This window comes from Urocitellus parryii, chromosome 6, assembly GCF_045843805.1.
Source record: "Urocitellus parryii isolate mUroPar1 chromosome 6, mUroPar1.hap1, whole genome shotgun sequence".
Lineage (NCBI taxonomy): Eukaryota > Metazoa > Chordata > Mammalia > Rodentia > Sciuridae > Urocitellus > Urocitellus parryii.
Window position 1 is genome coordinate 90,232,013 of NC_135536.1, and position 24,915 is coordinate 90,256,927.

General features: G+C 33.6%; 1 protein-coding gene across 3 annotated transcripts in view; it reads right to left on the reverse strand.

Annotated features, from left to right (window-relative positions):
• The window catches only part of Ubr1 (ubiquitin protein ligase E3 component n-recognin 1), a 141,975-nt gene that overhangs the window by 59,090 nt on the left and 57,970 nt on the right, over nucleotides 1-24,915 (reverse strand). For all 3 annotated transcript variants that reach the window (XM_026390488.2, XM_026390496.2, XM_026390478.2), the window contains exons 13-22: nucleotides 20,222-20,321; nucleotides 19,476-19,604; nucleotides 15,195-15,375; nucleotides 7,708-7,769; nucleotides 7,316-7,426; nucleotides 6,126-6,191; nucleotides 5,790-5,891; nucleotides 3,161-3,224; nucleotides 1,287-1,411; nucleotides 447-499 (exon numbers count right to left, since the gene is read on the reverse strand). In XM_026390488.2, the coding sequence (XP_026246273.2) occupies nucleotides 447-499; nucleotides 1,287-1,411; nucleotides 3,161-3,224; nucleotides 5,790-5,891; nucleotides 6,126-6,191; nucleotides 7,316-7,426; nucleotides 7,708-7,769; nucleotides 15,195-15,375; nucleotides 19,476-19,604; nucleotides 20,222-20,321 (993 nt within the window). The remainder of the gene's footprint in view (nucleotides 1-446; nucleotides 500-1,286; nucleotides 1,412-3,160; nucleotides 3,225-5,789; nucleotides 5,892-6,125; nucleotides 6,192-7,315; nucleotides 7,427-7,707; nucleotides 7,770-15,194; nucleotides 15,376-19,475; nucleotides 19,605-20,221; nucleotides 20,322-24,915) is intronic.

Sequence of the window (24,915 nt, forward strand, 5' to 3'; positions counted from 1 at the left end):
ATCCATTACTAGTATCCATTTTTCAAATCTAAAGAATTAACCCAATTAAGATTTTTATTCCCATTTAATTCATCCTGAAGAATAAAAGGATTATAAAATTATGTTTTAACTCTACTAAAGATAAATGTAAAATTAGCATGTAAGTAAAAATTTATGGAACAATAAAGTCTGGCTTCAAACTAAGGAGAGAGACTAATGGAAAGGTTTGTTGACTATTTAATCATCTATTATTATAAATGGGTATTTTTCATTTACTTGCCCAAAAAACTAATTTCTTCAACAAAAATATATTTAATACCTACTGTGTTGTCCTCATTCTCATCCCTTCTAATCTGTATTCCATTCTTGGGTGTTCTGAAGAAAACTGCAGAGCTTCTAAAGTATCCATAGCATAAGAACAAAGATCAATCTACCTCTCAGAATAAGCATAAATATGAGGCACTTACTTAAATATGGCCACTTTGTTTATGACATTCTCTAAGCCAGTTTCATTATTTTCCTGTTGAAATAAACATTTTTGTCATTTTTACCTTTATATATTGATTTTCTTTTACTTTGAATTGAAATATATTTTCAACTGCATCTCTGGGGTACTTTGTAAACAATAAATTAAAAGATCAATTTCCAGTATAAAAAGTTACATCTAAAACCAGTTAGGTACATTGTGGTGGACCAATTTCTTAGGAGATAAGATCTATGTATAAACCAAATAAGAAATGCTACCTAAGTTTGCCTATATGTGTATTCACAAACACAATTCAAAGAAATAACAATTTTTTTCAAATTTAATATGTTCATTGCCCACATTAAGGTAAATGCCTACAGTTTACTGCTCTCTAAAACCAAGGTTACAGAAAAAATGGAATTTAAAAAGAAATCTATAGCAAAACACATGTGTAAATATCCTAATGTATTCTACCTTCTGCAAAAGTTTCTTGGTGATTGACCTGAACTTCTCTTTGAAGACAGTTCACTGTATTTTGTAAAGTCATTTAAAATCAGGATATATACATAGTTCAGCTACTATGGTAAGTTTACAGATATCTACAGTCTTGTAAAAATTAATAAATTTAACTTACTTTTTTAAAAGTAGGTTTATTTTATTTTATTATTTAGTCAGTCTTTTAAGAGATGAGGTCTTGGTTTACATCTATAAGGTAAAAAATTTATAGCTTTTTGCTCAATAAGTTTTTCTGACATGTGAAGTTGCTTCCAATTAAAGAAAAAGAAAATCATCTCATTTTGAGGTGAAGGGGGAAAAACAAACCCAACAAAGTTAGACTTACATTCTCAGGCAAATTTTTGGCAATAGCACTGTGTGGCATGGGTTCAATGCAAAGCAAGTGAATAATTTCCCTCATTGTGACCTCTTCTTTTGTCACATTTCCCACTCCAGGTACATAACGTTCTCCTAATACAAAGAAAAGAAAAAAAGGAAAGAAAGAAAAAGTAGAAAAATTAATTAATTTCTATTTTAATCTCTTCCCATCAGGTGCACTTATACACAGAACATTGCGTTGAATAAAGTCTGTGAGAAGTGGACCAAAAATCATTTTAACATTTCCCCAACTCTGAACAAATGTCTATTTGTTCAACAACAGAGGAAAACTGAGTGACCTGAAGGAGAATCCAGGACTTGTCTTACCTTACTTATAAACACATACATACATACAAACACACATATACATACGTATACATACACATACTCACACATTATAAAACAAGGTCCCTCAATTAAATTAGCATGTGTTTCTAATCCAGAAAACAAGGCAGATGGCATGTGAATGAACAAATGAGCAGTGGCCATCACCGAATAGCTTTTCTTTCAAGATCTTCCTCTATTTCCTCAATTTTGTCTCTACTTGTTATATAAGAAAGAACAAAGTGAAAACTGAAAAACAAAATACTTAAAAATGTCTTTATGGGTTAAATGACAAAACAGTAATATGTATCAGGAATGACTGGTGTTACAAAAATGCCCACATGGTCAGGCTTCTATTTTTCATTGCAATAAACTGCCAAATGGAGAGGAAATAGTTAACTATGGGAACTTCATTGGTGTCAACAATATCTAACTCCTATTGCTTTAAGAGGATTTATAACAACTGGTCTTACTTCATCAGCAATTTTCAACACTACAACATCTGGACAAAGAACTATGATAACAGAGTCACAAAGAGAGAAATTCTTTTGACTAAGAGATTCAGTTAATTTTCTACTGAGATTAATTTAAATTAATTTTCAAACTATATTTTCTATTGAGATCAAAAACTGATCCAGCAACTAGCCCTCTGACAAAAAAAGTAAGGGCTAGAATCCTCTTTAGGAACTATTAAAACAGCATTTGGTGCAACAAATTAAATAATAAAGGTAGAATGAGAAGTCAAGAACAAGATAATGGCAAATGGATGCATCCAGTTGGAAAAATCAATAGACTATGATATAGTGTATAGTTTTATTCATTACGTTAGAATATTAATTTCAGTTGAATTATAGAACAAATTTCTGGAGGTTAATGTCATACCTTGATAAATATTTCTGGCAAAGAATATTCTTCTTCCTTTCCCTAAATTATTTTAAGGATACTAAGAATAGCCAAAATTTGCACAAAGCAATTTAACATAACAATCCAATCTTACTTAGAACTATGTTATGTTTGAGTTTCATATATAGATGTAATTTTCAGTACTGAATGAGGTTTTTAAAAATCTACACGACTATCTGGAATACTTATTTCCCAGGCTTTCAAAATCCCAACAATTTTAAATCAGGTATTAAAAAATATAGATGTAAACTGCGTGTGGTGGTACATGCTTGTAATCCCAGTAAACTGGGAGGCTGAGGCAAAAGGACTGCACATTTGAGTCTAGTCCCTGAAACTTAGTAAGACCCTGTTTCAAAATAAAGCAAGTTGGGGATATAGCTCAGTGGTACAGTGTCCCTGAGTTCAATCCCCAGTACTCTCCCCAAAATAAAGATGTAAGATCTGTGGCTTTTTGAAAAGTAAGTTCAAAATCTATCAAACACATTTGCCATATCAATCTCAATTTATATTCTATGAAGTATTTGGAAGAGGAATAAAATGATCAAGTATAGTTCTTATAGATGTTCTCTCCACAGAATAACATGTTCTATTTCCAACATTTTGTTTTAATCTTACCCACAATGTAGATGAGGACCTGAAGCATTTCTTCTATTAATGTATTATATTGCTTAATCAAATCCTATAGAATTGAAAAAAAAGAATAGTTAATAAGAACCAGAACCCTCCATAAAGCATGTATTTCTGGATCAGACTCATGGTCCATCTAGTCAAGTATTTTCTTTCAGAGCACAACAATAGAAAGTTATGAGGTTAATAACTTCAAATTCAACAAAATTCACAATACTTGGTACATAATAAGTAAGTACTGAACACCAATTATTAAATACTGTCTGTTTTCATTATCATTATCCTTGGATCACTATTTATTCTAACTCAACAAATTAATTCTAACTTTCCAAATACTATTGGCTTCCTTCTTACTGAAAGTTCTTACTGGGTTAGTGAAAAATTGTTTCTAAATAGTTGTGGCAAGATTACCCTTCCCTTAACACATCCCTTCTTTAAGTGCTGCATCAAATCAGGTATTCGTTTTTACTAAGTATAAAACGTGACTACAAATCAGTTTCTGTTTTATATCCTATTCTTTGGTCTTTTGCAAGTGACTTCTAATTTGAAATAACAGAGTGCTGTGATTTCATGATTTCAAAACAGTCAGGGGTTACTTTTTAAGACAGTACTGCAAATATTAAAACAATATAAATGTTAGAAAATACCATGAGATGAACTACAAAGTGAAAAAAAAAAGTACAAAGAGCTTTTACAAAAATAAAACAAGGGGGCACTGGGGTTGTGGCTCAGCATAGAGCACTAGCCTAGCACGTCCAAGGTGTTGGGTTCGATCCTCAGCATTACATATAAATAAATAAAATAAAATAAAGGTATAAAAAATAAAATAAGACAAGGGTAAAGAATGGGAACTGATAATTCATGATTCCCACATTCCCCCGAAAGAAGAATGAAAAAAATAGTCAATTCCATTGATAAAGAACTGAGTTAAGCAAGGTATGGTGGTGCATGCCTGTTAATTCCAGCAACTCAGGAGACTGAGGCAGAAGAATCAATCACAAGTTCAAGACCAGTCTCGGTTACTCAGGAAGACACTGTCTCAAAATAAGAAATAAAAAGGCTTGGGGCTGTAGCTCAGTGACTAAGCATCCCTGAAGCCAATCCCAAGTAGCAGGGGAAACAACAACAACAACAAAAAATCCCAAACCCTGAAAGTTAAAGTATCTTCTTTTACCTCTCAGATCAAGAATTAAAAATACTTCAATTGCCAGTAAATGGACAGAAATGGAAACTATCATTCTGAGTGAAATAAGTCAATCCCAAAAAACCAAAGGCTGAATGTTCTCTCTGATATTTGGATGCTGACTCACTATGGTAGGGGAGTGGAGGTGCACTAGATTGGACAGAGGGGAGTGAAGGGAAGGGAGAGGAGGTGGGAATGGGAAAGAAGGTAGAATGAATCAGACATAATTTTCCTATGTTTGTGAATACACACATATGAATACACAACCAGTCTAATTTCACATTGTGTACAACCACAAGAATGGGAGGTTATACTCCATGCATGTATATTATGTCAAAATACATTCTACTGTCATGTATAACTAAATAGAACTAAAAAAAAAATTTATCTCATTAGAGATGAACCTACTTGGAGAACCTAAATAGAAATAATTTTTCTGACTTGTTGATATGTATTAAGAGCCTTTAGAAAGAGCATGCTGTCTTATCTACCAAATCTACTTCTAAGACTTTATCTTAACAAAAAATTAGAAAAGTATTTAAAACATAGAGGTACTAATGTCCATAAGATCAAAAAACAAGAAAAACATCTTTAGCAAGAGGAAAGTAAAGTACACTGTATTCACATACTGAAATTTTATAGTCATCAGAAATGATACAAAAAAATGATGATATAGTTGTATATTCATTTAATAAGAAAAAAACTACCACAATATTTCATTCAGCAAAGGCAGAAAATTACAAGACAGCATATACAGAATGATGTACTTTTTTTTTGTTTGTTTTAAAAACAAGATTCTCGGGACTTGGGTTATGGCTCAGCGGAAGAGTGCTCACCTTGCATGTGCAAGGCCCTGGATTCGATCCTCAGCACCACATAAAAATACATAAATAAATGAAATAAAGTTATAATAAAAAAAACAACATTCTAACACTTTTGTGTTTCACATAATTTCTCATTGTTAATCTATATATTCTAACTATTCTTGAGTAAAAAAAGAGTTTGTGTGTATAAGCATGTGTGCATGTATGTACGTACAGCATACACATATATAGAAATTTTGGAGAGATCCCTTAGTACAGGGGATGAAGGACTTGGTTCCAGGACACAGGAAACATTCCTCCTAGGATATCAAAATCAAAGGATGCTCAAGTCCCTTATATAAAACAATGTAGTATTTACATAACTTATACACATCATCCATATACTTTAAGCCATCTCTGGATTACTAATGCCTAATACAAATGTGAATACTATATAAATACTTGTTATACTATATTATTTTGGGAATAACGGGGAAAAGTCTATAATAAGTTAAATCTGTAGACACAGAACCCCAAGATACATAAAGAAATAAACTTTTAAAATATGAATAAAATAGAAATAATAATATTTACTTTGGAATTAATTCACATGTCAGTTTCTGTTGCTTACCTGGTCTTTTGTGGATATGGTTTTATTGAAAGCATCAGCAAGTTCATATCTCTGAAGTACCAGTAACAAGAACTTGTTTGGATCCATTAAAGATGCACCAATCTGTGAAAGAAATTCAGCATCACAATTCTTGTATGTTAAATAGAGAAACACTGTGTCAGAAAATTAAAGTTTGCAAAAAATAACATAGTAGAGCCCCTTCTATTCCTATAATATCATATTCAGTTTAAAGATGAGAAAAGTTCAAGTAAAATTAAAAATAACTGCATCTTTTCTTTTACCAGGAATGTAAGAGGGAAGGTTAAGTCATAATATGATAAGTAACTTAACAGGTACCTGAAGCATGATGATATCTTTATCATACATTTCTTCTCTGCACTTAACATCTTGGTAATAAAACACCTACAAAATAAAAGAGAGATGCTAGAAAAATTCTTTCAAGCAAAATTCTCAACAATTATTAAAACTTTCTCTCAGATAGAAATTGCTGGAACTCCTTCGTGGCCAAAAATAAGTTGTAAATCTCTGAATCGTTTTAAGTGATTTGTGAGGATAAAGTGAGGAAATATGACATGAAAATACTTCAGAGTTAAAGATGCTCTACATTGATCATTATTCTCAAAATTTGTAACAAAAAATGAATTTTACCTGTTTAAAATATTTCAATAAAAAGAAACCCAATTTTACAAGGTGTGGTGGCACACGCCTGTAATCCCAGCTACTCGGGAGGCTGAGGAAGGAGGATTGTGAGGTCAAAATCAGCCTTAGCAGATTGGTGAGGCACGGAGCAATTTGGTGAGACCCTGTCTCTAAATGAAATATAAAAAAGGGCTGGGGATTTGGCTAAATGGTTAAGCATCCCTGAATTCAATCCCCGGTACAAAAAAAAAAAAAAAAAAAAAAGAAACCAATTTCTACACTTAATCAGTTAATACCACTTTTTTTGAAGTAGTAACTTTACAAATCCTATTTTCCCAGCTTCTCCCTATTTGCTCTAAAATAGAAGGAAAAATTAAAAGGTAGCCTTTGATTAAGACAGTAGGCCAGGTATAGTGGCACATGTTCTGAATCCTAGACTGGGCAACATAGCAAGCCCCATATCTCAAAAATAAAAAAATTTTTAAAAAGAGTTGGGGATGTAGCTCAGAAGTAGAATACTCCTGGATTCAATCCCTAGTACTACACACACACACACACACACACACACACACACGATGGGAAGACTACAGGTCTGCAAGTAAGTTATCCTAAGAAAAAAGTTATGTTAACAGTGAAACTTCTGTGCTACTACTGACTTTTACTTAATCTAGCCACACAAGCACCCTAATGCTTATAATTCAGAAAGATTAAGCAGTAAATAGGATAAGAGAAACATCTATGTTATCCCTAGAATTCTCATTTCTAAGAGATCATATAAGAGAATAAAAGCAAATGCTCAGAAAAATACAGGGACATGGGGTAAAACTATGTCAGAGTAATTAGAAAATGAACACATTCATAAATATGAGTAATGAATCTTGCCATACCTGGCTAATGAGAGAGAGACCATTTCTTCGCCACATCTCAGCAACAACTTGGGCAACCAACACCAAACAACGCAAAGGATATTCCACTAGTACCTCCACTTGAAAATCCTCCTGAAACAGAGTAAGCTCAATTTCATTACTTCTCACAGAGCTCAAGACACATCTTAATTATGACACTGCATATTTCTCAGTTTTCTTATCTGTAAAATGGGAAGGACTTGAACTAGATGACTTTATATATGTGTTACTATATACACACATATATAGTTGTTAAATTACTAAATGGGAACTACTTAGATGGGTTGTAAAATGTTATTTTCTTTTCCACTCGTCAACAGAAAGGTGTTCAGAAATAGGACATAAGCAAATCAATACTTAACAGAGTCACTTACAAAAGGTACAAATTCGTGCAGTCTTGAAATAGCGCCCAGCCTACTTAAACGCACATGAAGACCTAAAATTTTTTAAAAAGTGAAATAAAAGAAATAAGAAAAAGAAAATGAAAAAGTGATTAAACTCAATAAATCTGTTTACTAAACTCATCAAGTTTGGAAACATGGGTGATTTTAATGTATATTTACTAAGGCTGGGGATGTAGCTCAGTAATAAAGTGCTTCCCTAGCATGTGCAAAATCCTCAACCACACACACACACTGTACATTTACTGAGTTTACAAATGACGCTCTAAAATGCAAACTTTTGACTTCTAATTTTGAAAAACAAAATAATCAAAACATTTAAAATCTCATATATGCAAGGTGTGTGCATTCATTACATAAAACTAATTTACTGCCTCTCCCAGATATGCTTATTATACACTCTTAAACAAATATCAAAATAATTGAAAACTAAGTGTATACACACACACACACACACACACACACACACACACACAAACACACATACATTTAAGAATAAAAATGTATCCGAGCTTTATTTTTAACAGCAAATAAAAACCCTTTACTGGGATTATGGTGATTTGACAATATTATTATTAGGCTCAATAAAAGTTTGTGAAATACTCAGAAGATCAAGTTCTATAGCTGCCACTTTCTAAATTTTCTAATTTATCTGATTCTTTAAATGTTATGGGGAAAAAGCCCTTATTCGTTGGAAAACAGTTCCAAAATGAAATTGAATATTCTCTATCCTACTAAAATTTACTGTCAATTGTTTAAAAGGGACCAAGGGACCTTCTGTTTGCTTTTTTTTTTTTTTTTGGCTATTTCACCTTAATATCATTACCAGAATTCCTGTAATTCCACAATTGATTTTACAAAGTAGAAGAGATTTCAATTAACTCTGCTATTGCTTTAGATGTAAATATAGCTGAAAACCCAAAGCGGATTAGAACTGCTGAAGGATTTCCCTGACATTGTTTGATAGATACAATGTTCTCTTTTTTCTTGATAAGTGTAGACAACATGACTTAAAATTCTTTCTACAGGAACATGTCTCATTTCAGTAGTAACCAATCAAGGAACTGATGAATGGCTAGACAGTTCCTTAAAGTAATATTGTTATGAGTTGCATAATGAAACTTTTCCTTTGTCACTGTTGGTAGTAAATGGCTGAAACTGACTTTAATCTTCCATACAAAAATGTGGATGCCCGACATTTTCATAGGTTGCTTGCTAGTAGGGCTTGAGTTGCACATTCTTGACCTTCTATATAACAGCGTTCTAAAGCCACTCCTGGAAAATGCTATAATCCCCAAGGGCTACTTGGTTCATGCTGAATAAGTGGCTTGACCCTAATTCTCCCTCTTTTGCTGCTCATATTACCCCAAAAATATGTGATGTCTAGTGCAAGTCTAGGAAAGGCCAATCCTAAAGTAAAATTCACAAAGCCTTTTCAAATTAAGGGGCAGGGGAGTCTTAAGTACATTTCAATCATCTCAAAATTTCAGTTAAAAACTTATATTTTGCAAGGAACAAGCAACAGCTAATCTTAAAATAAATGGGGAGGGGTGGGGGAAGCCAATGAAAAAAGTGCCATCCCTCCTTCTCCTTGGTTCTTTTATCCGGGGTTTTATGTAAAACCCTAAACCTTTGAGAAAATGAGAAAGGTAAAGACACAGGGAAATTGCTTTAAGGTCAGAATTTTGGGCATGGTAAAGAAAAAGCTATAAATAAATGCAGAGAACTATTTGGTAAAAAATGAGAACTCTGGACATTTTTTTTTTTTTAAACATGGGAAAGCTCAGAAACTCAGATCTCCTTTCTATAGTCACCCTGATCTATTAGTTATAGGGCAAAAATCTCAAATGCAATGAGTTAAGTGCCAGGCAGGAAACAAAACAAAACAAAACAAACAACAACAACAAAAAACTACACAAAATACAAACTGATAATCAAAGTAACTATGTTCTTAGGGTAACAGAAGACATATAGGAGAGGAATATTTGCTGAACACCTGAGGTTCTTAAGAAATTGTTACTCAATGGTTCCCTTTCTGTTTACATTAAAAAATCAAACCAAAGATTTGAGAATCTTGGAGTTCCTAAAGGATGAAAAACTAAGTATTGTTAAAATCAAAACAAAATCAATATAAAATCACATGATGTTAATTATTAGTTAATTCAAAATGAATCAAAGACCTAAATATGGGAATGAAAAGTATAAAATATTCAGAAGAAAAATGAAGAGAAATTAGATCTGACAATGATTTTTCTTGAATACAACCTAAAAAACATAGGTAAAGAAAAAATACAAAAATTAGACTACATCAAAAATTCCTATATACCAGAGGACACTATCAATAGAGGAAAAGGATGAGAAAAAATATTTTAAAGTCATGTATTTGACAAGCAGTCAATATCCAGAATATAAAAAGAACTCTTACAAATCAACAGTTAAAACAAAAAACAACAACAACAACAAAAATAAAACCAAAAAAAAAAAAAAAAAAACCCACACCAAACAACCCAAATAAAACATGGGCAAAGCACTTTGAAAAGATATCACTCCAAAAAGACATGGGGCTGGGGTTGTGGTTCAGTGATAGAGCACTTGCCTCACACCTGAAAGGCCCTGGGTTCGATCCTCAGCACCACATACAAATAATAAACAAACAATAAAGTTTTTAAAAATGAAAAAAACAAAGACAATAACCATCTATAAGATGCTCAAATCACTAATCACTAGGGAAATGATGATGAAAACCATAATGAGCCATTCACGTGGCACATGCCTGTAATCCCAGCAGCTTGGAGGGCTGAGGCAGGAGGATCACAAGTTCAAAGCCAGACTCAGCAATTTAGCAAGACCATGTCTCAAACAACAAAAAAAAAGGGGGTGGGGGGTGGGGGGGTAAGGTAGGGATGTAGCTCAGTAGTTAAGGATTCAGGGGTTCAATCCCTGGTACTAACAAATAAACATAATGAAATACCATTAAATACAAAAGGAAGGCTTTTATTTAAAAAAAAAACAACACAAAATCCTCAGAAAAAGCCAGGTACTGGTGACATAGGCCTATAGTCCCAGTGGCTCAGGAGGCTGAGGCATGAAACTTGAGTTCAAAGCCAGCCTCAGCAAGTTAGAGAGGCCTTAAGCAACTTATAAAATATATTTTAAAAAGGGATGGGGATGTTGCTCAGTGGTTAAGCACCCCTGCGCTCAATCCCCAGGGTAAAACAAACAAAAAATCAGAAAATAACAAAGGATGCGAAAAAATTACAAACACTTGTACACTGCACAAGTGGAGCCACCATGGCAAACAGTATGATGGTGAAGTCACCATGGCAAACTATGATGGTTCTTCAAAAAAAAAATCCAGGAGTGGGGTTGTGGCTCAGTGGTAGAGTGCTCGCCTATCACGTGTGAGGCCCTGGGTTTGATCCTCAGCACCACATAAATAAATAAATAAATAAATAAACAAACAAATAAATAAATAAATAAATAAATAAAAGAAAGGTATTGTGTCCAACTACAACTAAAAAATTAATATTAAAAAAAATCTTGGTGTGGTGATACACACCTGTAATCCCAGTGGTTTAGGAGGCTGAGGCAAGAGAATCACAAGTTCAGAGCCAGCCTCAACAATGGTGAGGTGGTAAACAACTCAGTGAGACCCTGTCTCTAATAAAATACAAAATAGGACTGGGGATGTGGCTCAGTGGTCGAATGCTGTTGAATTCAATCCCTGATTACACCCTTCTCCCCAAAAAATGACCTGAACAGAGATTCCATACAGTTTTATTCACAATAGTCCAAAGATTAAAAAAAAAGTAACCCAAATGTTAAATGGATGGATGAATAGTTGGAAAAAAGTACATACATGCAATAGGGTATTATTCAGCATATTATGCTAGGTGAAAGACCATCCACAAAAGGACAAATATTACATGATTCCATTTATCATAGGTAACTAGAGCACTCAAATTGAGACAGAAAGTACAATTGCCAAGGGATATGGGGAAGAGGTAACAGAGTTATTTAATAATTATAGCATTATATTTCAGTTTTGGAAGTTTATTTTAGGAAGATGAAAGGTAATGGTTGTACAACAATGTGACAATGCCATTGTACACTTAAAAATGATTAAGATGGTAAACTTTATGTAATGTATATTTTACCACAATTACAAATATAAAAATATACACTTCAATAAAGTTTTTTTAAAAAAGTTCTGACAAAGGGCCAATTTATATGAAAATTCATGTGACTAAAAAAAGTCTATGATTTCTTTCTTTGGTGATGAAGAAACATTGACAAAGACAATACTGTGGTGAAAATGAGCAAAGAAAAGGGTTAAAACCAGCAACAAGATTTAATTATATTCAAGTTTGGGTGGGGGAGGGCAAGATGACAGAATAAAGGCACCCAGGACTAGTATGCTCCTCCACTGGATAGAACCAAAGCAATTAAGTATGTTACTGTGTGTGGAGGTGACTGGTCATGGGTGAGCACCAGAAAACAAAACCTGGTAAACTCCAGAAACTAGGGAGAATAATGCAAGAGAAGCAGAATACTATAGCATTTGGCACCAGGGATGCGGGAAGGGAGTAAAGATGAAAAAGAGAGACTCAAAGTGTGGTGTAGAAGGCTGTACCCTCAATAATGATGAGTTGCTAAACAAATCAGTGAGACCCTATCTCTAAATAAAACATAAAATAATTGACCTGGAGTCTGAACAATAAGCTAGCTTTAGAGAAGTTCACTGCATCTTGCAGCAAACTCTCAGAGTGCTATGCCCAGGAGATATCTAGAAAGGGGTCTTATTGTCTGGAACTAGTACTATTCTAGGGGTCAGCGGCCCTGGCATAATCACATCTTAGGGTCCCTATAGGCATACAGCTGCATTGACTGGGCAACCCCAATTCCTAGCCAACTGACTTAAAAAAATTTTTTTTAGATATATATAAATGACAGTAGAGTATATTTTGACATATCATACATACATGGAGTATAACTTCAATTCTTGTGGTTGTACATGATGTGGAGTTACACTGGTCATGTATTCATATATGAACATAGGAAAGTTATGCCCGATTCATTCCACTGTCTTTCCTATTCCCATTCCCAATCCCTTTCCTTAATTCCCCTTTATCTAATCCACAGAAGTTCTATTCTTCCTTCTCCTACTTATTGTGTTAGCATCCCCATATCAGAGAGAACATTTGTAGCTAAACTTGACTTTTGACAAAAGTGCCAAAAACATATATTGGAGAAAAGACAGCCTCCTCCACAAATGGTACTAGAAAGACTGGATATTCACATGTAGAAGGTTGAAACTAGACTCCTATCTCCTAACCTTTACAAAAATCAACTCAAAATGGATCAAAGACCTTGATGTAAGACCCAAAACTTTGACACCACTAAAGAAAACATAGGGGAAACAGTTTGAAATAGTGACAAAGGCAATGATTTCCTGATTAGGACTCTTAATAGCTAGGAAACAAACCGAGAATTGACAAATGGTATAACATAAAATTAAAAGTTTCTGCACAGCTGGGAGTGGTAGCATAAAGCTTGTAATCACAGAAGCTTGGGAGGCTAAGGCAGGAGGATTGTGAGTTCAAAGCCAGCCTCAGCAACACAGCGATGCTCTAAGAAACTCAGCAAGACCCTGTCTCTAAATAAAATATGAAAAAGGGGTGAGGATGTAGCTCACTGGTTTAGTGCCCCTGACTTCAATTCCTGGTGCCATTAAAAAAAAAAAAAAAAAGGAAAGAAAGAAACTGCTTCAGCTAAGAAAGCAGTCAACAGAATGAAAACACAACCTATACAATGGGAGAAAATCTTTGTCAGTTATTCATCTGTCAGATTAAATATCCAGAATACAGAAATACTTCTATAAACTTAACAAAAAACGTAAACCAATTAATAGGTGGGTAAATCATCTACCTTCTTCTCCAAAGAAGTATGAATGGTCAATAAATGAAAAAATGTTCAGTATCTTTAGTCATCAAGGAAATGAAAATCAAAACTATACTGAGGGCTGGGGTTAAATCTCAGTGGTATAGTCCTTGCTTAGCATGCATGAGGCTCTGGGTTTTTGATCCCCAGAACAAAAACCATCAAACAACTATATGGAAATATCATCTCACCCCAGTTTAAAAAAATATGTATGTGTACATAAATACTGATGAGATTGCGAAGAAATGGGAAACTTTATATACCATTGGTGAGAATATAAATTAGTATATTCACTATAAAAAACAAAGGAAGGTTCCTCAAAAAATAATAAAAATATAACTATCATATGACTCAGTTGCACCACTTTTAGGTATATATCTGAAGGAAAAGAAGTCAGTATACCAAAGAGATTCCTGCATACCCATATTTACTGTGGTACTATTCACAGGAGTCAAAATGTGGAATTAGCCTAGGTGTTCAGCAACAAAAGAACAGATGAAGAAAAATGCTATACACAATAGAGTATTATTAAGTCATAAAGAAGAATGAAATCCTGTCATTTGCAGGAAGATGGATGGAACTCAAAGATATTATATTAAGCCAGACAAACAGAGACACGTATTACGTTTTTTCTCACATGTTGAAACTAAGGGGGAAAAAGGGATTATTAGGGGCTGGGAAGAAGGGATGTTAGTGAGAGAGAGTAGAAGAGAAGAGGGTAGACATGATCAAAGCATGACATGTTCTTGTACAGATAGATTAATGGATAAAGAAAATGTTGTGCTTATATACAATAGAATATTATTTAGTCATAAAGAAGAATGAAATTATGGCATTTGCCAATAAATGGATGGAATTGAAAGTTATCATGCTAAGTGAAATAAGCCAACTCCAAAAAACCAAAGGCAGAATGTTCTGATATGCAAATGCTAACTCACAATAGGTGAGTATGTGTGTGTGGGTTCACTAAGGTTAGACAGCAGGGAATGGGGAGAATGGAGGGAAGGGTATGGGGATGGGAATGGGAAAGAAAGTAGAATGAATCAGACATAATCTTCCTATGTTCATATATGAATACATGACCAATGTAACTCTGCATCATGTACAACCACAAGAATGGGAAATTATACTTCATATATGTATGATATGTCAAAATATATTCTACTGTTATGTATAACTAAAAAGAACGACAACAACAAAAAAATGAATACATAAGCTAGAAAAAAATGTTAGGAGCATTGTCAGAAACTTTACACAGATTCAGTACTTCATATTATTCAACTTATGTTTGAAAAATAAATAAATAAATGGGTGGAATATGAGCTACCAAGTTAGTCTTCAAGATTCATTAACTAACCTAGATAAAAAGTAGTCTAGGTAAATAAGCATCCTTTGAAAAATACTGTGGTAATAGTTCCTTGAAGGACAGTAACAATGAAAGCTCTTAACTGCATTATCTGGTCTGAATACATTTGTACATACTAAACACAGGGAAAAAGATATATCAAAACAATACTCACCAGCAAGAGTCCTAGAGAGTGGCAGATGTATGCTTACAAGATCCTCAGATACTCTATAGGACTTAGTTTCCAAAATATGACCACATAATTGTACTACTGTCTTGCTACTAGATATAAAACTTGTACTGCACCTCATCACAGCTTTGTGACATTCTTTATAAGCTACTAGTAAGAGTTCTTCCTAAAGAGAAAATAAAAATGCAAATATGTTCACAAGTTAGCTACTTTATCACTCATCACTCAATAATTATTTGTTATATATGATTATAAAATTATTCTATTTATTACTAGGACCCCTTACAAAGATCTGCAAATCAGTAGGAAATACAACATAAACACACTTATAATCAAAGTAAAATACAGTATAAATTAACTGCCCTAAAACAGCTTTTATAAGACAACAAACAATTGGAAAGATATACCTATTAAAGCAGCCTTTTTTCCCACATTTTTTATAGATACATTATAGTTGTACATAATGGTGGGATTTGTTATTACATACTTATACATGCACACACTATAAATTAAAGCAGCTTTTGAATGGAAACTGAAACATATGCATAATTTAGGGTTGGGGATACAACAAGGTGGTAGAACATATGCTTAGCACACTCAAGGCTCTAAGTTCTATTCCCAACATCCTTATCACCAATAAATACTACAACAGAATATGCAGGATTTAAGTATGGGGAAAGATGAGGGGAAAGGAGCATTCTATGAAGAGATGTAAAAATAAAACAATACATTGGTGGTATAAGACCAGTAACAGTGAACACATTGTTGCAAAAAGAATTAAGGAGTGTGTTGAAGGTAACAAAGTGGAGAGGGTAAAGTTAGGAGATAAGGAAACTAACAGGAAAAATACTATAGCATTTAGGTATTAAGGATCTGGACTAGGATAGGATGGGGCAGTGAAGAAGAAACAGAATGAACTCACATAAAATGAGAAAATTTTAAAATAAATTTGGGATAAGGAAGAACCAACTCTAGGTAATTGTGGTAGGAAAAGAGAAAAGTCAAAGGTCACTCAGGTCACATTCTCTCTCTCCTTTACCACTGCGGATTGAACCCAGGTGAGCTTTACCTCTGAGATATACCCCTAGTTCTTTTTTTCATTTTGAGGATCTCACTAAGTTGTTGAGGCTGGCCTCAAACTTGTGATTTTCCTGCTTCAGCCTCCTGAGTTGCTGGGATTTCACATGTGTACCACTGCATCCTACTCAAAATTTTTATTTATTTATTTTTGTGATACTGGTGATTGAGCCCAGGGACCATCTTCCACTGAGCCATGCCTAGCCCTTTTGTATTTTATTTTGAGACAGGTTCTTGCTAAATTGCCCAGTTGGTCTTGGATTGCAATCTTCCTGCCTCAGTCTCCCTAGTAGCTGGAATTACATTCGTGGGCCACCATGCCTGTCTCACTGATCTGTATTTCTATCTTTATACCATACTGTCCTGACTAATGTCACTTTGTAGTAACTTGCTGAGAGTGACCTCAAACTTGTGATCATCTTGTCATAGCCTTCCAAGTCATCAGGTCTCTTAACACAGTGTTTCTCCTGTTGATTTTACCTTGAGAAAGGAACTCCATGTCCATATGAATTTGAGAAACAGACATTAGCACAGTGTTCAATTCTATTTGAGAAGTTTAAAGTAACTTTAAAAGATTCTCTCATTCTGTTCAACTCCAAATTCCCCAATCTTGCATGAACCCAGAACATTTTTCTTGTCAAAACATCTGATAACGTCAAACACACAGAATACAATGACTCTGAAATTTCCTGTATGGATGATGACTGTATTAATAGTAATATCATTAATAAAATAAGGAAAGTCAAAAAGAGAAAATGCAAATTGCAAGTGGAAGAAAATGATGACAAATCAGTTTAAGATAAAATTCTGAATTTGATCAGAAGCTCAAGGGTTGTATGTTTTCTTTCATATGTGGAAGCTAGAGAGGAAAAAGAAAGTGGGGGGCAGGAGGGTGTCAGAGATCTCATGAAAATAAAAGGGAGTCCAGCAGAGGAAATGGACCAGGAGGTAGGAGGTGGGGATTGGGCAGGGGGAGTGCTGGGGAGTGATAGTGGACAAATTATATTGTTATACTGTGTGCATGTATGAATATTTAACAAACCCCATCATTATGTACAACTATAATGCATTAATAAAAATGTGAAAAAAAGATACAGAGTTTACAATGTAAGAAATACAAATGTATGATCTAAGGTATATATGGCAAATAAAAGTGATACTATAGTTTGGGAAAAAATCATTCCTATAAGAATTTAAATAAAGATCTATAAGAGAATACTGGGGGATGCCTCAGTATTCTTAGCAGGCAGAAGGAACTGGAGAAAAGCAGTTATTGACTAAAATCGGTAAATGATAATAAAATATTAGGACAGTACACTCTTGTGAAAATCAGAAGGAAAGAAAAATTTTAAAAGACTAAGGTACTTAACTGAATACAATGATACAGATAATTCAAGGAAGATGGGACCAAGAAAAAAAAATCTCTAAATTGGATTACTAAATGGATCTTTTAGGAGTTTTTTCTAAACACAATTGTAAGGCCTGAATCAGACGAATACTAGGATATAATGAGTGAAGAATGGTAAATTAGATAACTTCAGAAGGTTTGAGATATATGAATATGAACAACACACACCTTGACCCCATTTCCCAATAATTGTGCAACTATCTCATAATGGTAAGAGAATAAAAATATATGTGTTATAGTTGCTAGACAATATGCAGAAGGAAAATACAAGTGGAGACAAATGAGGAGGCAAACTCCAGGAAAAAGTGATATAAAGTAGAACCAAGAGCCTAGGTAGATGCATTGGTTTTAGAAATGAGAGAAAAAAAGACTCAGAGACCAATAGTAAAGACACAGATAAATTTAGTCAACAAATAGATGATGATGACAATACAGAGAAAATGGAAGAGACAATGGAATTTGATTGAAATAATGTTAATTTTCTCAGAAAAGAAAAAAATGAGTCATCTTCCCCAAAGGGAATCTGAAGTAGTATTGTGTGTTTAAAGAGTTATGGGGGTGGGGATATAGATCAGTGAGATAGTGCTTGCCTAGTTATGTGTGAGGCCCTGTCAATCTCTAGTATTGCAAAAAATCAATCAATCAATCAATAAAGGTTATGCCCTAAAATTATTGCTTAAGAAACTACATTAATATATTTTGAAATTAATTTTTTAAAAAACATTTTTAGTTGTAGATGGACACAATATCTTTATTTTATTCATTCATTTTTATGTGGTGCTGAGGATCGAGCCCAGCGCCTCATGTGTGCAAGGCAAGAGCTCTACCACTGAGCCACAACCCCAGCCCTTGAAATTAATTTTATGAATGGTTTAACACATGTAACAAAGCTCTTAATTGAATAAAATATTCACCTCTCTCCATTCTTGAAATATTTAAAAGTCTATATGGGGGCTGGGGATGTGGCTCAAGTGGTGGCGCGCTCGCCTGGCGTGTGTGTGGCCCGGGTTGGATCCTTAGCACCACATACAAACAAAGATGCTGTGTCCGCCGAAAACTAAAAAATAAATATTAAAAAATTCTCTCTCTCTCTCTCAAAACAAAAAAAAATTTTTTTAAAAAGTCTATGTGGTCCTAATTATCATTATCACTAATAATAAATAAATAAATATGTGTGAAATAAAGATATACATTATTAAACCCTACAATTCTCCAAAATAAGCAAAACCACCTAGGATACATTTTCTAATCAAGTGTAAAAAACTGAATTTCCTCCCAAATTTAATAAGACAAATTTAAATATCTAAGAGATTTATTATTTATTAAATAACAAAAATTTACATCAAGGAAGCTACAACATAAATCTATACTATTAAGAACTACTAGAATATTATGCTAAGTGAAGTAAGCTAATCCCAAAAAAAACAAAGGCCAAATGTTTTCTCTGATATGTGGATGCTGGTTCATAATGGGGGTGCACGGGAGGAATGTAGAAACTTTAGATAGGGCAAAGGAGAGGGAGGGGAAGGGAGAAGGCACAGGGTAGGAAAGCTAGTATTATGAGATGATCATCATTACCCTAAGTACATGTACGAAGACAGAAATGGTGAGACTCTACTGTGTGTACAGCCAGAGACACAAAAAACTGTGCTCTGTATGTATACTACGAATTGACATGCATTCTGCTGTCATGTATAAGAAATAGAATAAATAATTTTTTTTAAAAAAAGAATTATTAGAGTACTTAAAAGACACCAATCTTACTAACAAATCTTACTTACATCACAAGCACACCACTCTTGGAACATGAGTAAAATATTCTTCAATTGCATCTGTATAGCAATGGCAGCCTCCCAATCAGGATCTACTTCAATATGTTGCCCAACCTGTCTTCTGATTTCTTCCATTCCCTGTAAGAAGGTTAGTCAACATATAACCCTTTTTCTTTGCTCTTCTACTGGCAAAATATAAAATTGTTGGGATTTGTGTACATATATGCTGAAGTATTTTCACATGGTTGTTATACTAGGTCAGAATACATCAAATCAAATCCCAGGTGCAGCTCAGAAGTATAACATTTGAGTGCAAATACCAGCTCTGTCTGGGATTTACTTTTGGGAATCCTAAGCAAATTATTATTATTAACCCCTTAATTCCTTATATACAAATTGAGAATAATAATAGCAACTACTTCATAGGATGGCTATAAGGCTCAAAAGAGATAATGCATGTAAAGTGCTTATTATACATTTATCATATGGTAAACACTCAATAAACATTAATAATAGTAGCAGTAGTAAGCAAAACTTATTATTAAGGTATATAACAACTAAGTTACTAAGATATATAGAAAGATCTGTTAAAGTGAATCAGTGTTTAAATTTTATACTAGTTTGCTATAAAATTTTTCTCTCATATAAAAAGACAACAGTTTACTAAAGGAGAAGGAGAAGATGAAAAAGAAGACAATTGAGATTATATTTTTTAAAATAAATTTCTCTTATGGTGTACAGAAGAAGTATCATACCTGCATACAGGTAAGAATTTTCAAAAAAGATCGAAAACCTTCAAGGAACTGCATTCTTAATCTTTCCGTCCATATTGTAGGCTTGCTGATCAGGATATATCTATATCATTTCAAAAGAGAAAGAAATATTTCACTTCTCTATTTTGAAGTAATTTTAAGGTTTTCAGGATTACAGATAATGTTGACTTCTCAAAATTATGCATTCTAGGGCTGGGATTGTGGCTCAGTGGTAGAGCGCTCTCGTAGCACGGGTGGGACCCGAGTTCAATCCACAGCACCACATAAAAATAAAGGCATTGTCTTGTGTCCATCTACACCTAAAAAATGAATATAAAAAATTATGCATTCTAATTTCTTACAATAATTAGAAGCTCTAAGCAGAGATAGAATAATCTGTTTATTTTATGTATAGTCAGTGAAATGTGGGAATGCCCTACAAGAGGCAGATATTAAAGCTAGGCCTGACTTCTCCATACATCATGCCCTCCGAGGTTAGCCTGATTAAGTGGGCCTCAGACCAACCTAGCTTACCACAGCCAACTCTGGACAAATGACAAACAGTATAGATTTCCTAGGATTCTTCATACCCATCATCCAAAGGGCCAGTAAAAAAACTTTTAAGCTTAGAAAATTTGGAAAAGATTTCCTACCTACAGGTTTTGAGAACTCAGAACCAGGAAGAAGGATCTAAGCACCTATGTCATCATGATTTGCACATCAGAATCTACTAGTTTCAAAAAATAAACAGCAGGGCATGTTGAGTAACAATAATATAAAAAACAAAATATAATCCCAGCGGATAAGGCAGCTGAGGCAGGAGGACTGCAAATTCAAGGTCAGCCTCAGCAAATAAGTGAGGCCCTAAGCAACCTAGCGAGACCCTGTCTCAAAATTAAAAAACAAAAAATGGGCTGGGGATGTGGCTCAGTGGTTTATCACCCCTGGGTTCAATGCCCAGTACCAAAAAAATAAATGAATAAATAGACATATTTTAGCCTACAGATTACAAGATCACTATTTCTTTTGGTTAAAATTGGTTTCATATCAAATAAGAATGATGTTTATCACCAAATGACTTCTCAGGAAGCAATCATTAACAATTATTAAAAATTATTTTGTACTCAATCAAAATACATTTTTGTTATATATACCAAGTACTATAAATATGAACATGAGCAAGACACATCCTGTCCTTAAAGTTCAAAGTAGTGAGGAAAACACATATAGTGGACACTGTAATCTAAACATAAATGCTTAAAAAAAGGTACAAAGGAAGTAATATAGGAACATAAAACACAAGATAACAGATGTAGAAACTATAAAACCAGGATTGTGGTTTAATTTTTCCCATTCTTTGGATATTCATTAATATGATGACTATGCATTAAAAATAATTATCAGGACCTTATCAAAGAAATAACTGAAATTTGCTAATTACCATCTAAATCTTTCTTTTAAAATAAAGGTTAAAAGGACTGAAGCTTAAAATCTGTCACAATAAACAAATGTCATCAAGGTCTTGTTGTTTTTTATATTATTGTAACTCAATATGTAGTCCATAAAACAGCAGCAATCATTACCGGGGTACTTTTTAGAAATGCAAGCTCTTATGCTCTAATCAGACCTACTAAATAAAGGATCTGCATTTTAACAAGGTCCTTAAGATAATCAGTACTCATTAAAATTCAAGAAGCACTGATCTAGAGTAGAGGAAAATTTACATTTTTAGTTTCTCACATAATTCATACCTGACCTCTGTAGTTTACCTACCAAGTAAAGATTCCAAAGGCAGGAAGAAGGGGAAGGGGAAGGGGAAGAGGAGGGGAAGAAAAGCCAAGCCAAGCCAAGCCAGTATATAAAAATAGGTGGCAAAAGCAATGGGAAAGAGGGTAAAAGATTGGGAGAATAATGGAATGATCTGGTTTGAGAGCTTGTTACACTTTTGAGAAATGGAACAAAGGAATAGGTTACAGTAATAAAAGTGTAAAGATTCCCTAGTAAAACCAAGGTTCAATGACTTCTCTTTTCTAAGTTTTGTTTCCATAGTGCATTAGCAACTGAGAAACCAAATAACCCATTAGATACTGTCCATAAAGTGACTAAATTAACAGAGGCATATTAACTAAAATGAGAGAAGTAGTAATCCCTCCCTTTTATGCTTTTCTAGACAGACCTCAGTTGAAGTACTATGTTCTTTTTTGGGGGCATATAAATGGTAAATATTCAACTGGAACAGGTTAGAAGAGATGGACAAACAATTTAGAAGAAAATCTAAATACCATGAAATAGGAACAATTAAAAAAACATTTACAACTTAACCTAGAAAAAATTTGGCAGACATGAGTGCTGTCTTTAAATATTTAAGTTAAACAAGAGCTGATTTTGTTCTAAGTGGAAAAAGGATCAAAGTATGCTATATGTGTGTGTGAATATGTGACAAAGAAATCCATTATTTTGTATAATTAATATGTACTATTGTAATAAAAGAAGAAATTCTGGAAAAACAAATAAATGGACTAAGGGAAAACTAGAACCAGACAATGAAAGCTACAAAAAGACAGAATTCAATGTACAATAAGCTGTCTAAAAGGTGAAAGGTGCTATCCAAAATTGGAATGCACTATTTTGAGAGAATGAAAATTTCCTGAGGCAGAATAAACAGAATATCTATTAGTACCAACAAATGTATATCATGGTAAGGCATAATCAGATAAGTAGAGTATATGGCTAGACTATGGAAAACTATAAATTCTGGAAAAATTTACACTTTATTCTGAAAACTAAATTAAGTGTTTGTGGATTAAACTGGTTTAAAAGATTTTGGAAAGAAGTAGAAAATAAAAACATACATAGAATAAGACATGGCTACAAAATTTCTACAAAATGGGCTTTAATAATTATTTGCTAAACAAAGGATATTACTCACTGGTGTTTTAAGCCAGATTTCAGAATAGGTATGGTCGGGGATTTTTTATGTATCCTCTGAGGCTACGTATTATAGTGAAATGAATAGGAGTTTTACAGATAAATAGTCGTTAAGCCCAAATTCCAGTTCTGCCACTTACTAGTTTCATGAATTAGGAAAATAAATACCTATGATCTTCAAATCAAGATTACCTTACCTGCTTTATAAAAAATGTTACATTAAAATAAGGTAAAATAAGCAAAGCTCTTTAGCACATAGGAGTTTCAAATAAATTTTACAGGATCCTTATAAGAATGAATTACACAGTTATCTGTTGACTAGGTACTCAAAATATGTTTGTTCTCTCTAAACACAGTTATGAGACTTTTTCATGGTAGTCAGAGTCACAGGACCAAGTCCCACTCCTGCCTCCCCAGTAAAGCAGACCAAGGTTATTCATTGACTTCATGAAGATAACTTTTAAGTTCAGCCATCAGTTTTAGTTTATATGCTTTGCATAATATATGTTTTGCATAATTTGGCTATGAAACAAATTTGAATCACAACGTTCATATGCTGATTCACTACTAAATTCATCTACCAATGTGTGCAAACTTAATAATTTTAAAGAAAAGTTTATATGCCATAATTGTGTTTTGAAATTGAGGAATGTTAAAAGGTTTTGAAGAATTTCCTTCAGTAATATCAAAGATGTACTTCAAAGTTACAGAAATCTGTATTTTGTTCTTTGTTTTATATTTTTGTTTTTGTTTTGCAGTGCTGGGGATGGAAACTAGGGCCTTGTGCATGCTAGGCAAGTGCTCTACACAGAGGTAAACTCCCAAGGCTTATTTTTAAAATAGACTAAATTATTTTGAAGTTGACCTTTTTTCCTATCCCTCTATACCTGAATGGTCACTAGAGGTAGATAAAATTGGAATTCTTCCCTCCTTGGGACTAGAAATAAATAATCATATATGCCTTGGAGCTCTTTTTTTTTTTTAATTTGCCAATTTTATTTTATTATTATTTTCTGTAGTTCTGGAGATTGAACCCAGGGCCTCAAACGAGGAAGCACTTTACCACTGAGCTATAACCCCAACATGGAGTTTTGTTTTGTTTTTTTTTTTTTAATGGCAAATTAAATAAAATATATTTTGTTCTAATCTAGTCTTCTTTTCTTTTTGGCAGTACTGGAGATGAAACCCAGGGGAGCTTTACAACAGGGCTATATCCCCAGTCTTTTCATATTGAGAGAAGGTCTCACTAAGTTGCCCAGGATAGCCTAGAATTTGTGATCCTATTGCTTCAGGCTCCCAAGTCACTGGGATTATAGGCAAGTGCCACTATGCCTACCTTTCTAATGTGTGTGTGTTTGTGTGTGTATGTATGTATGAAAAGGGGAGTTAAAAAGTCAATAGATTCTTAGCAATATGAGGCTGTACAAAGAGACTATACAAGTGGGCCAGAACCACAAAATATGTGAATGGAAGTAAGTGAAAGATGTGGTAATTACAATGGAGATTCATTTGGTGACCTCAGGAGATGCCAAGTACCTGTGGCAGGATATTTTTAATACCTTATTTACCTGATTTTAAACTCAAAAAGAGCCCAGTGGTAGAGTGCTTGCATAGCACATGTGAGGCACTGGGTTTGATGCCCAGCACCATTTTTTATAAAAAATACTAAATAAAGGTATTGTGTCCATCTACAACTAATATATGTATGTGTGTATATATATATATATATATATATATATATATATATATATATATATAGGCTTTACTGG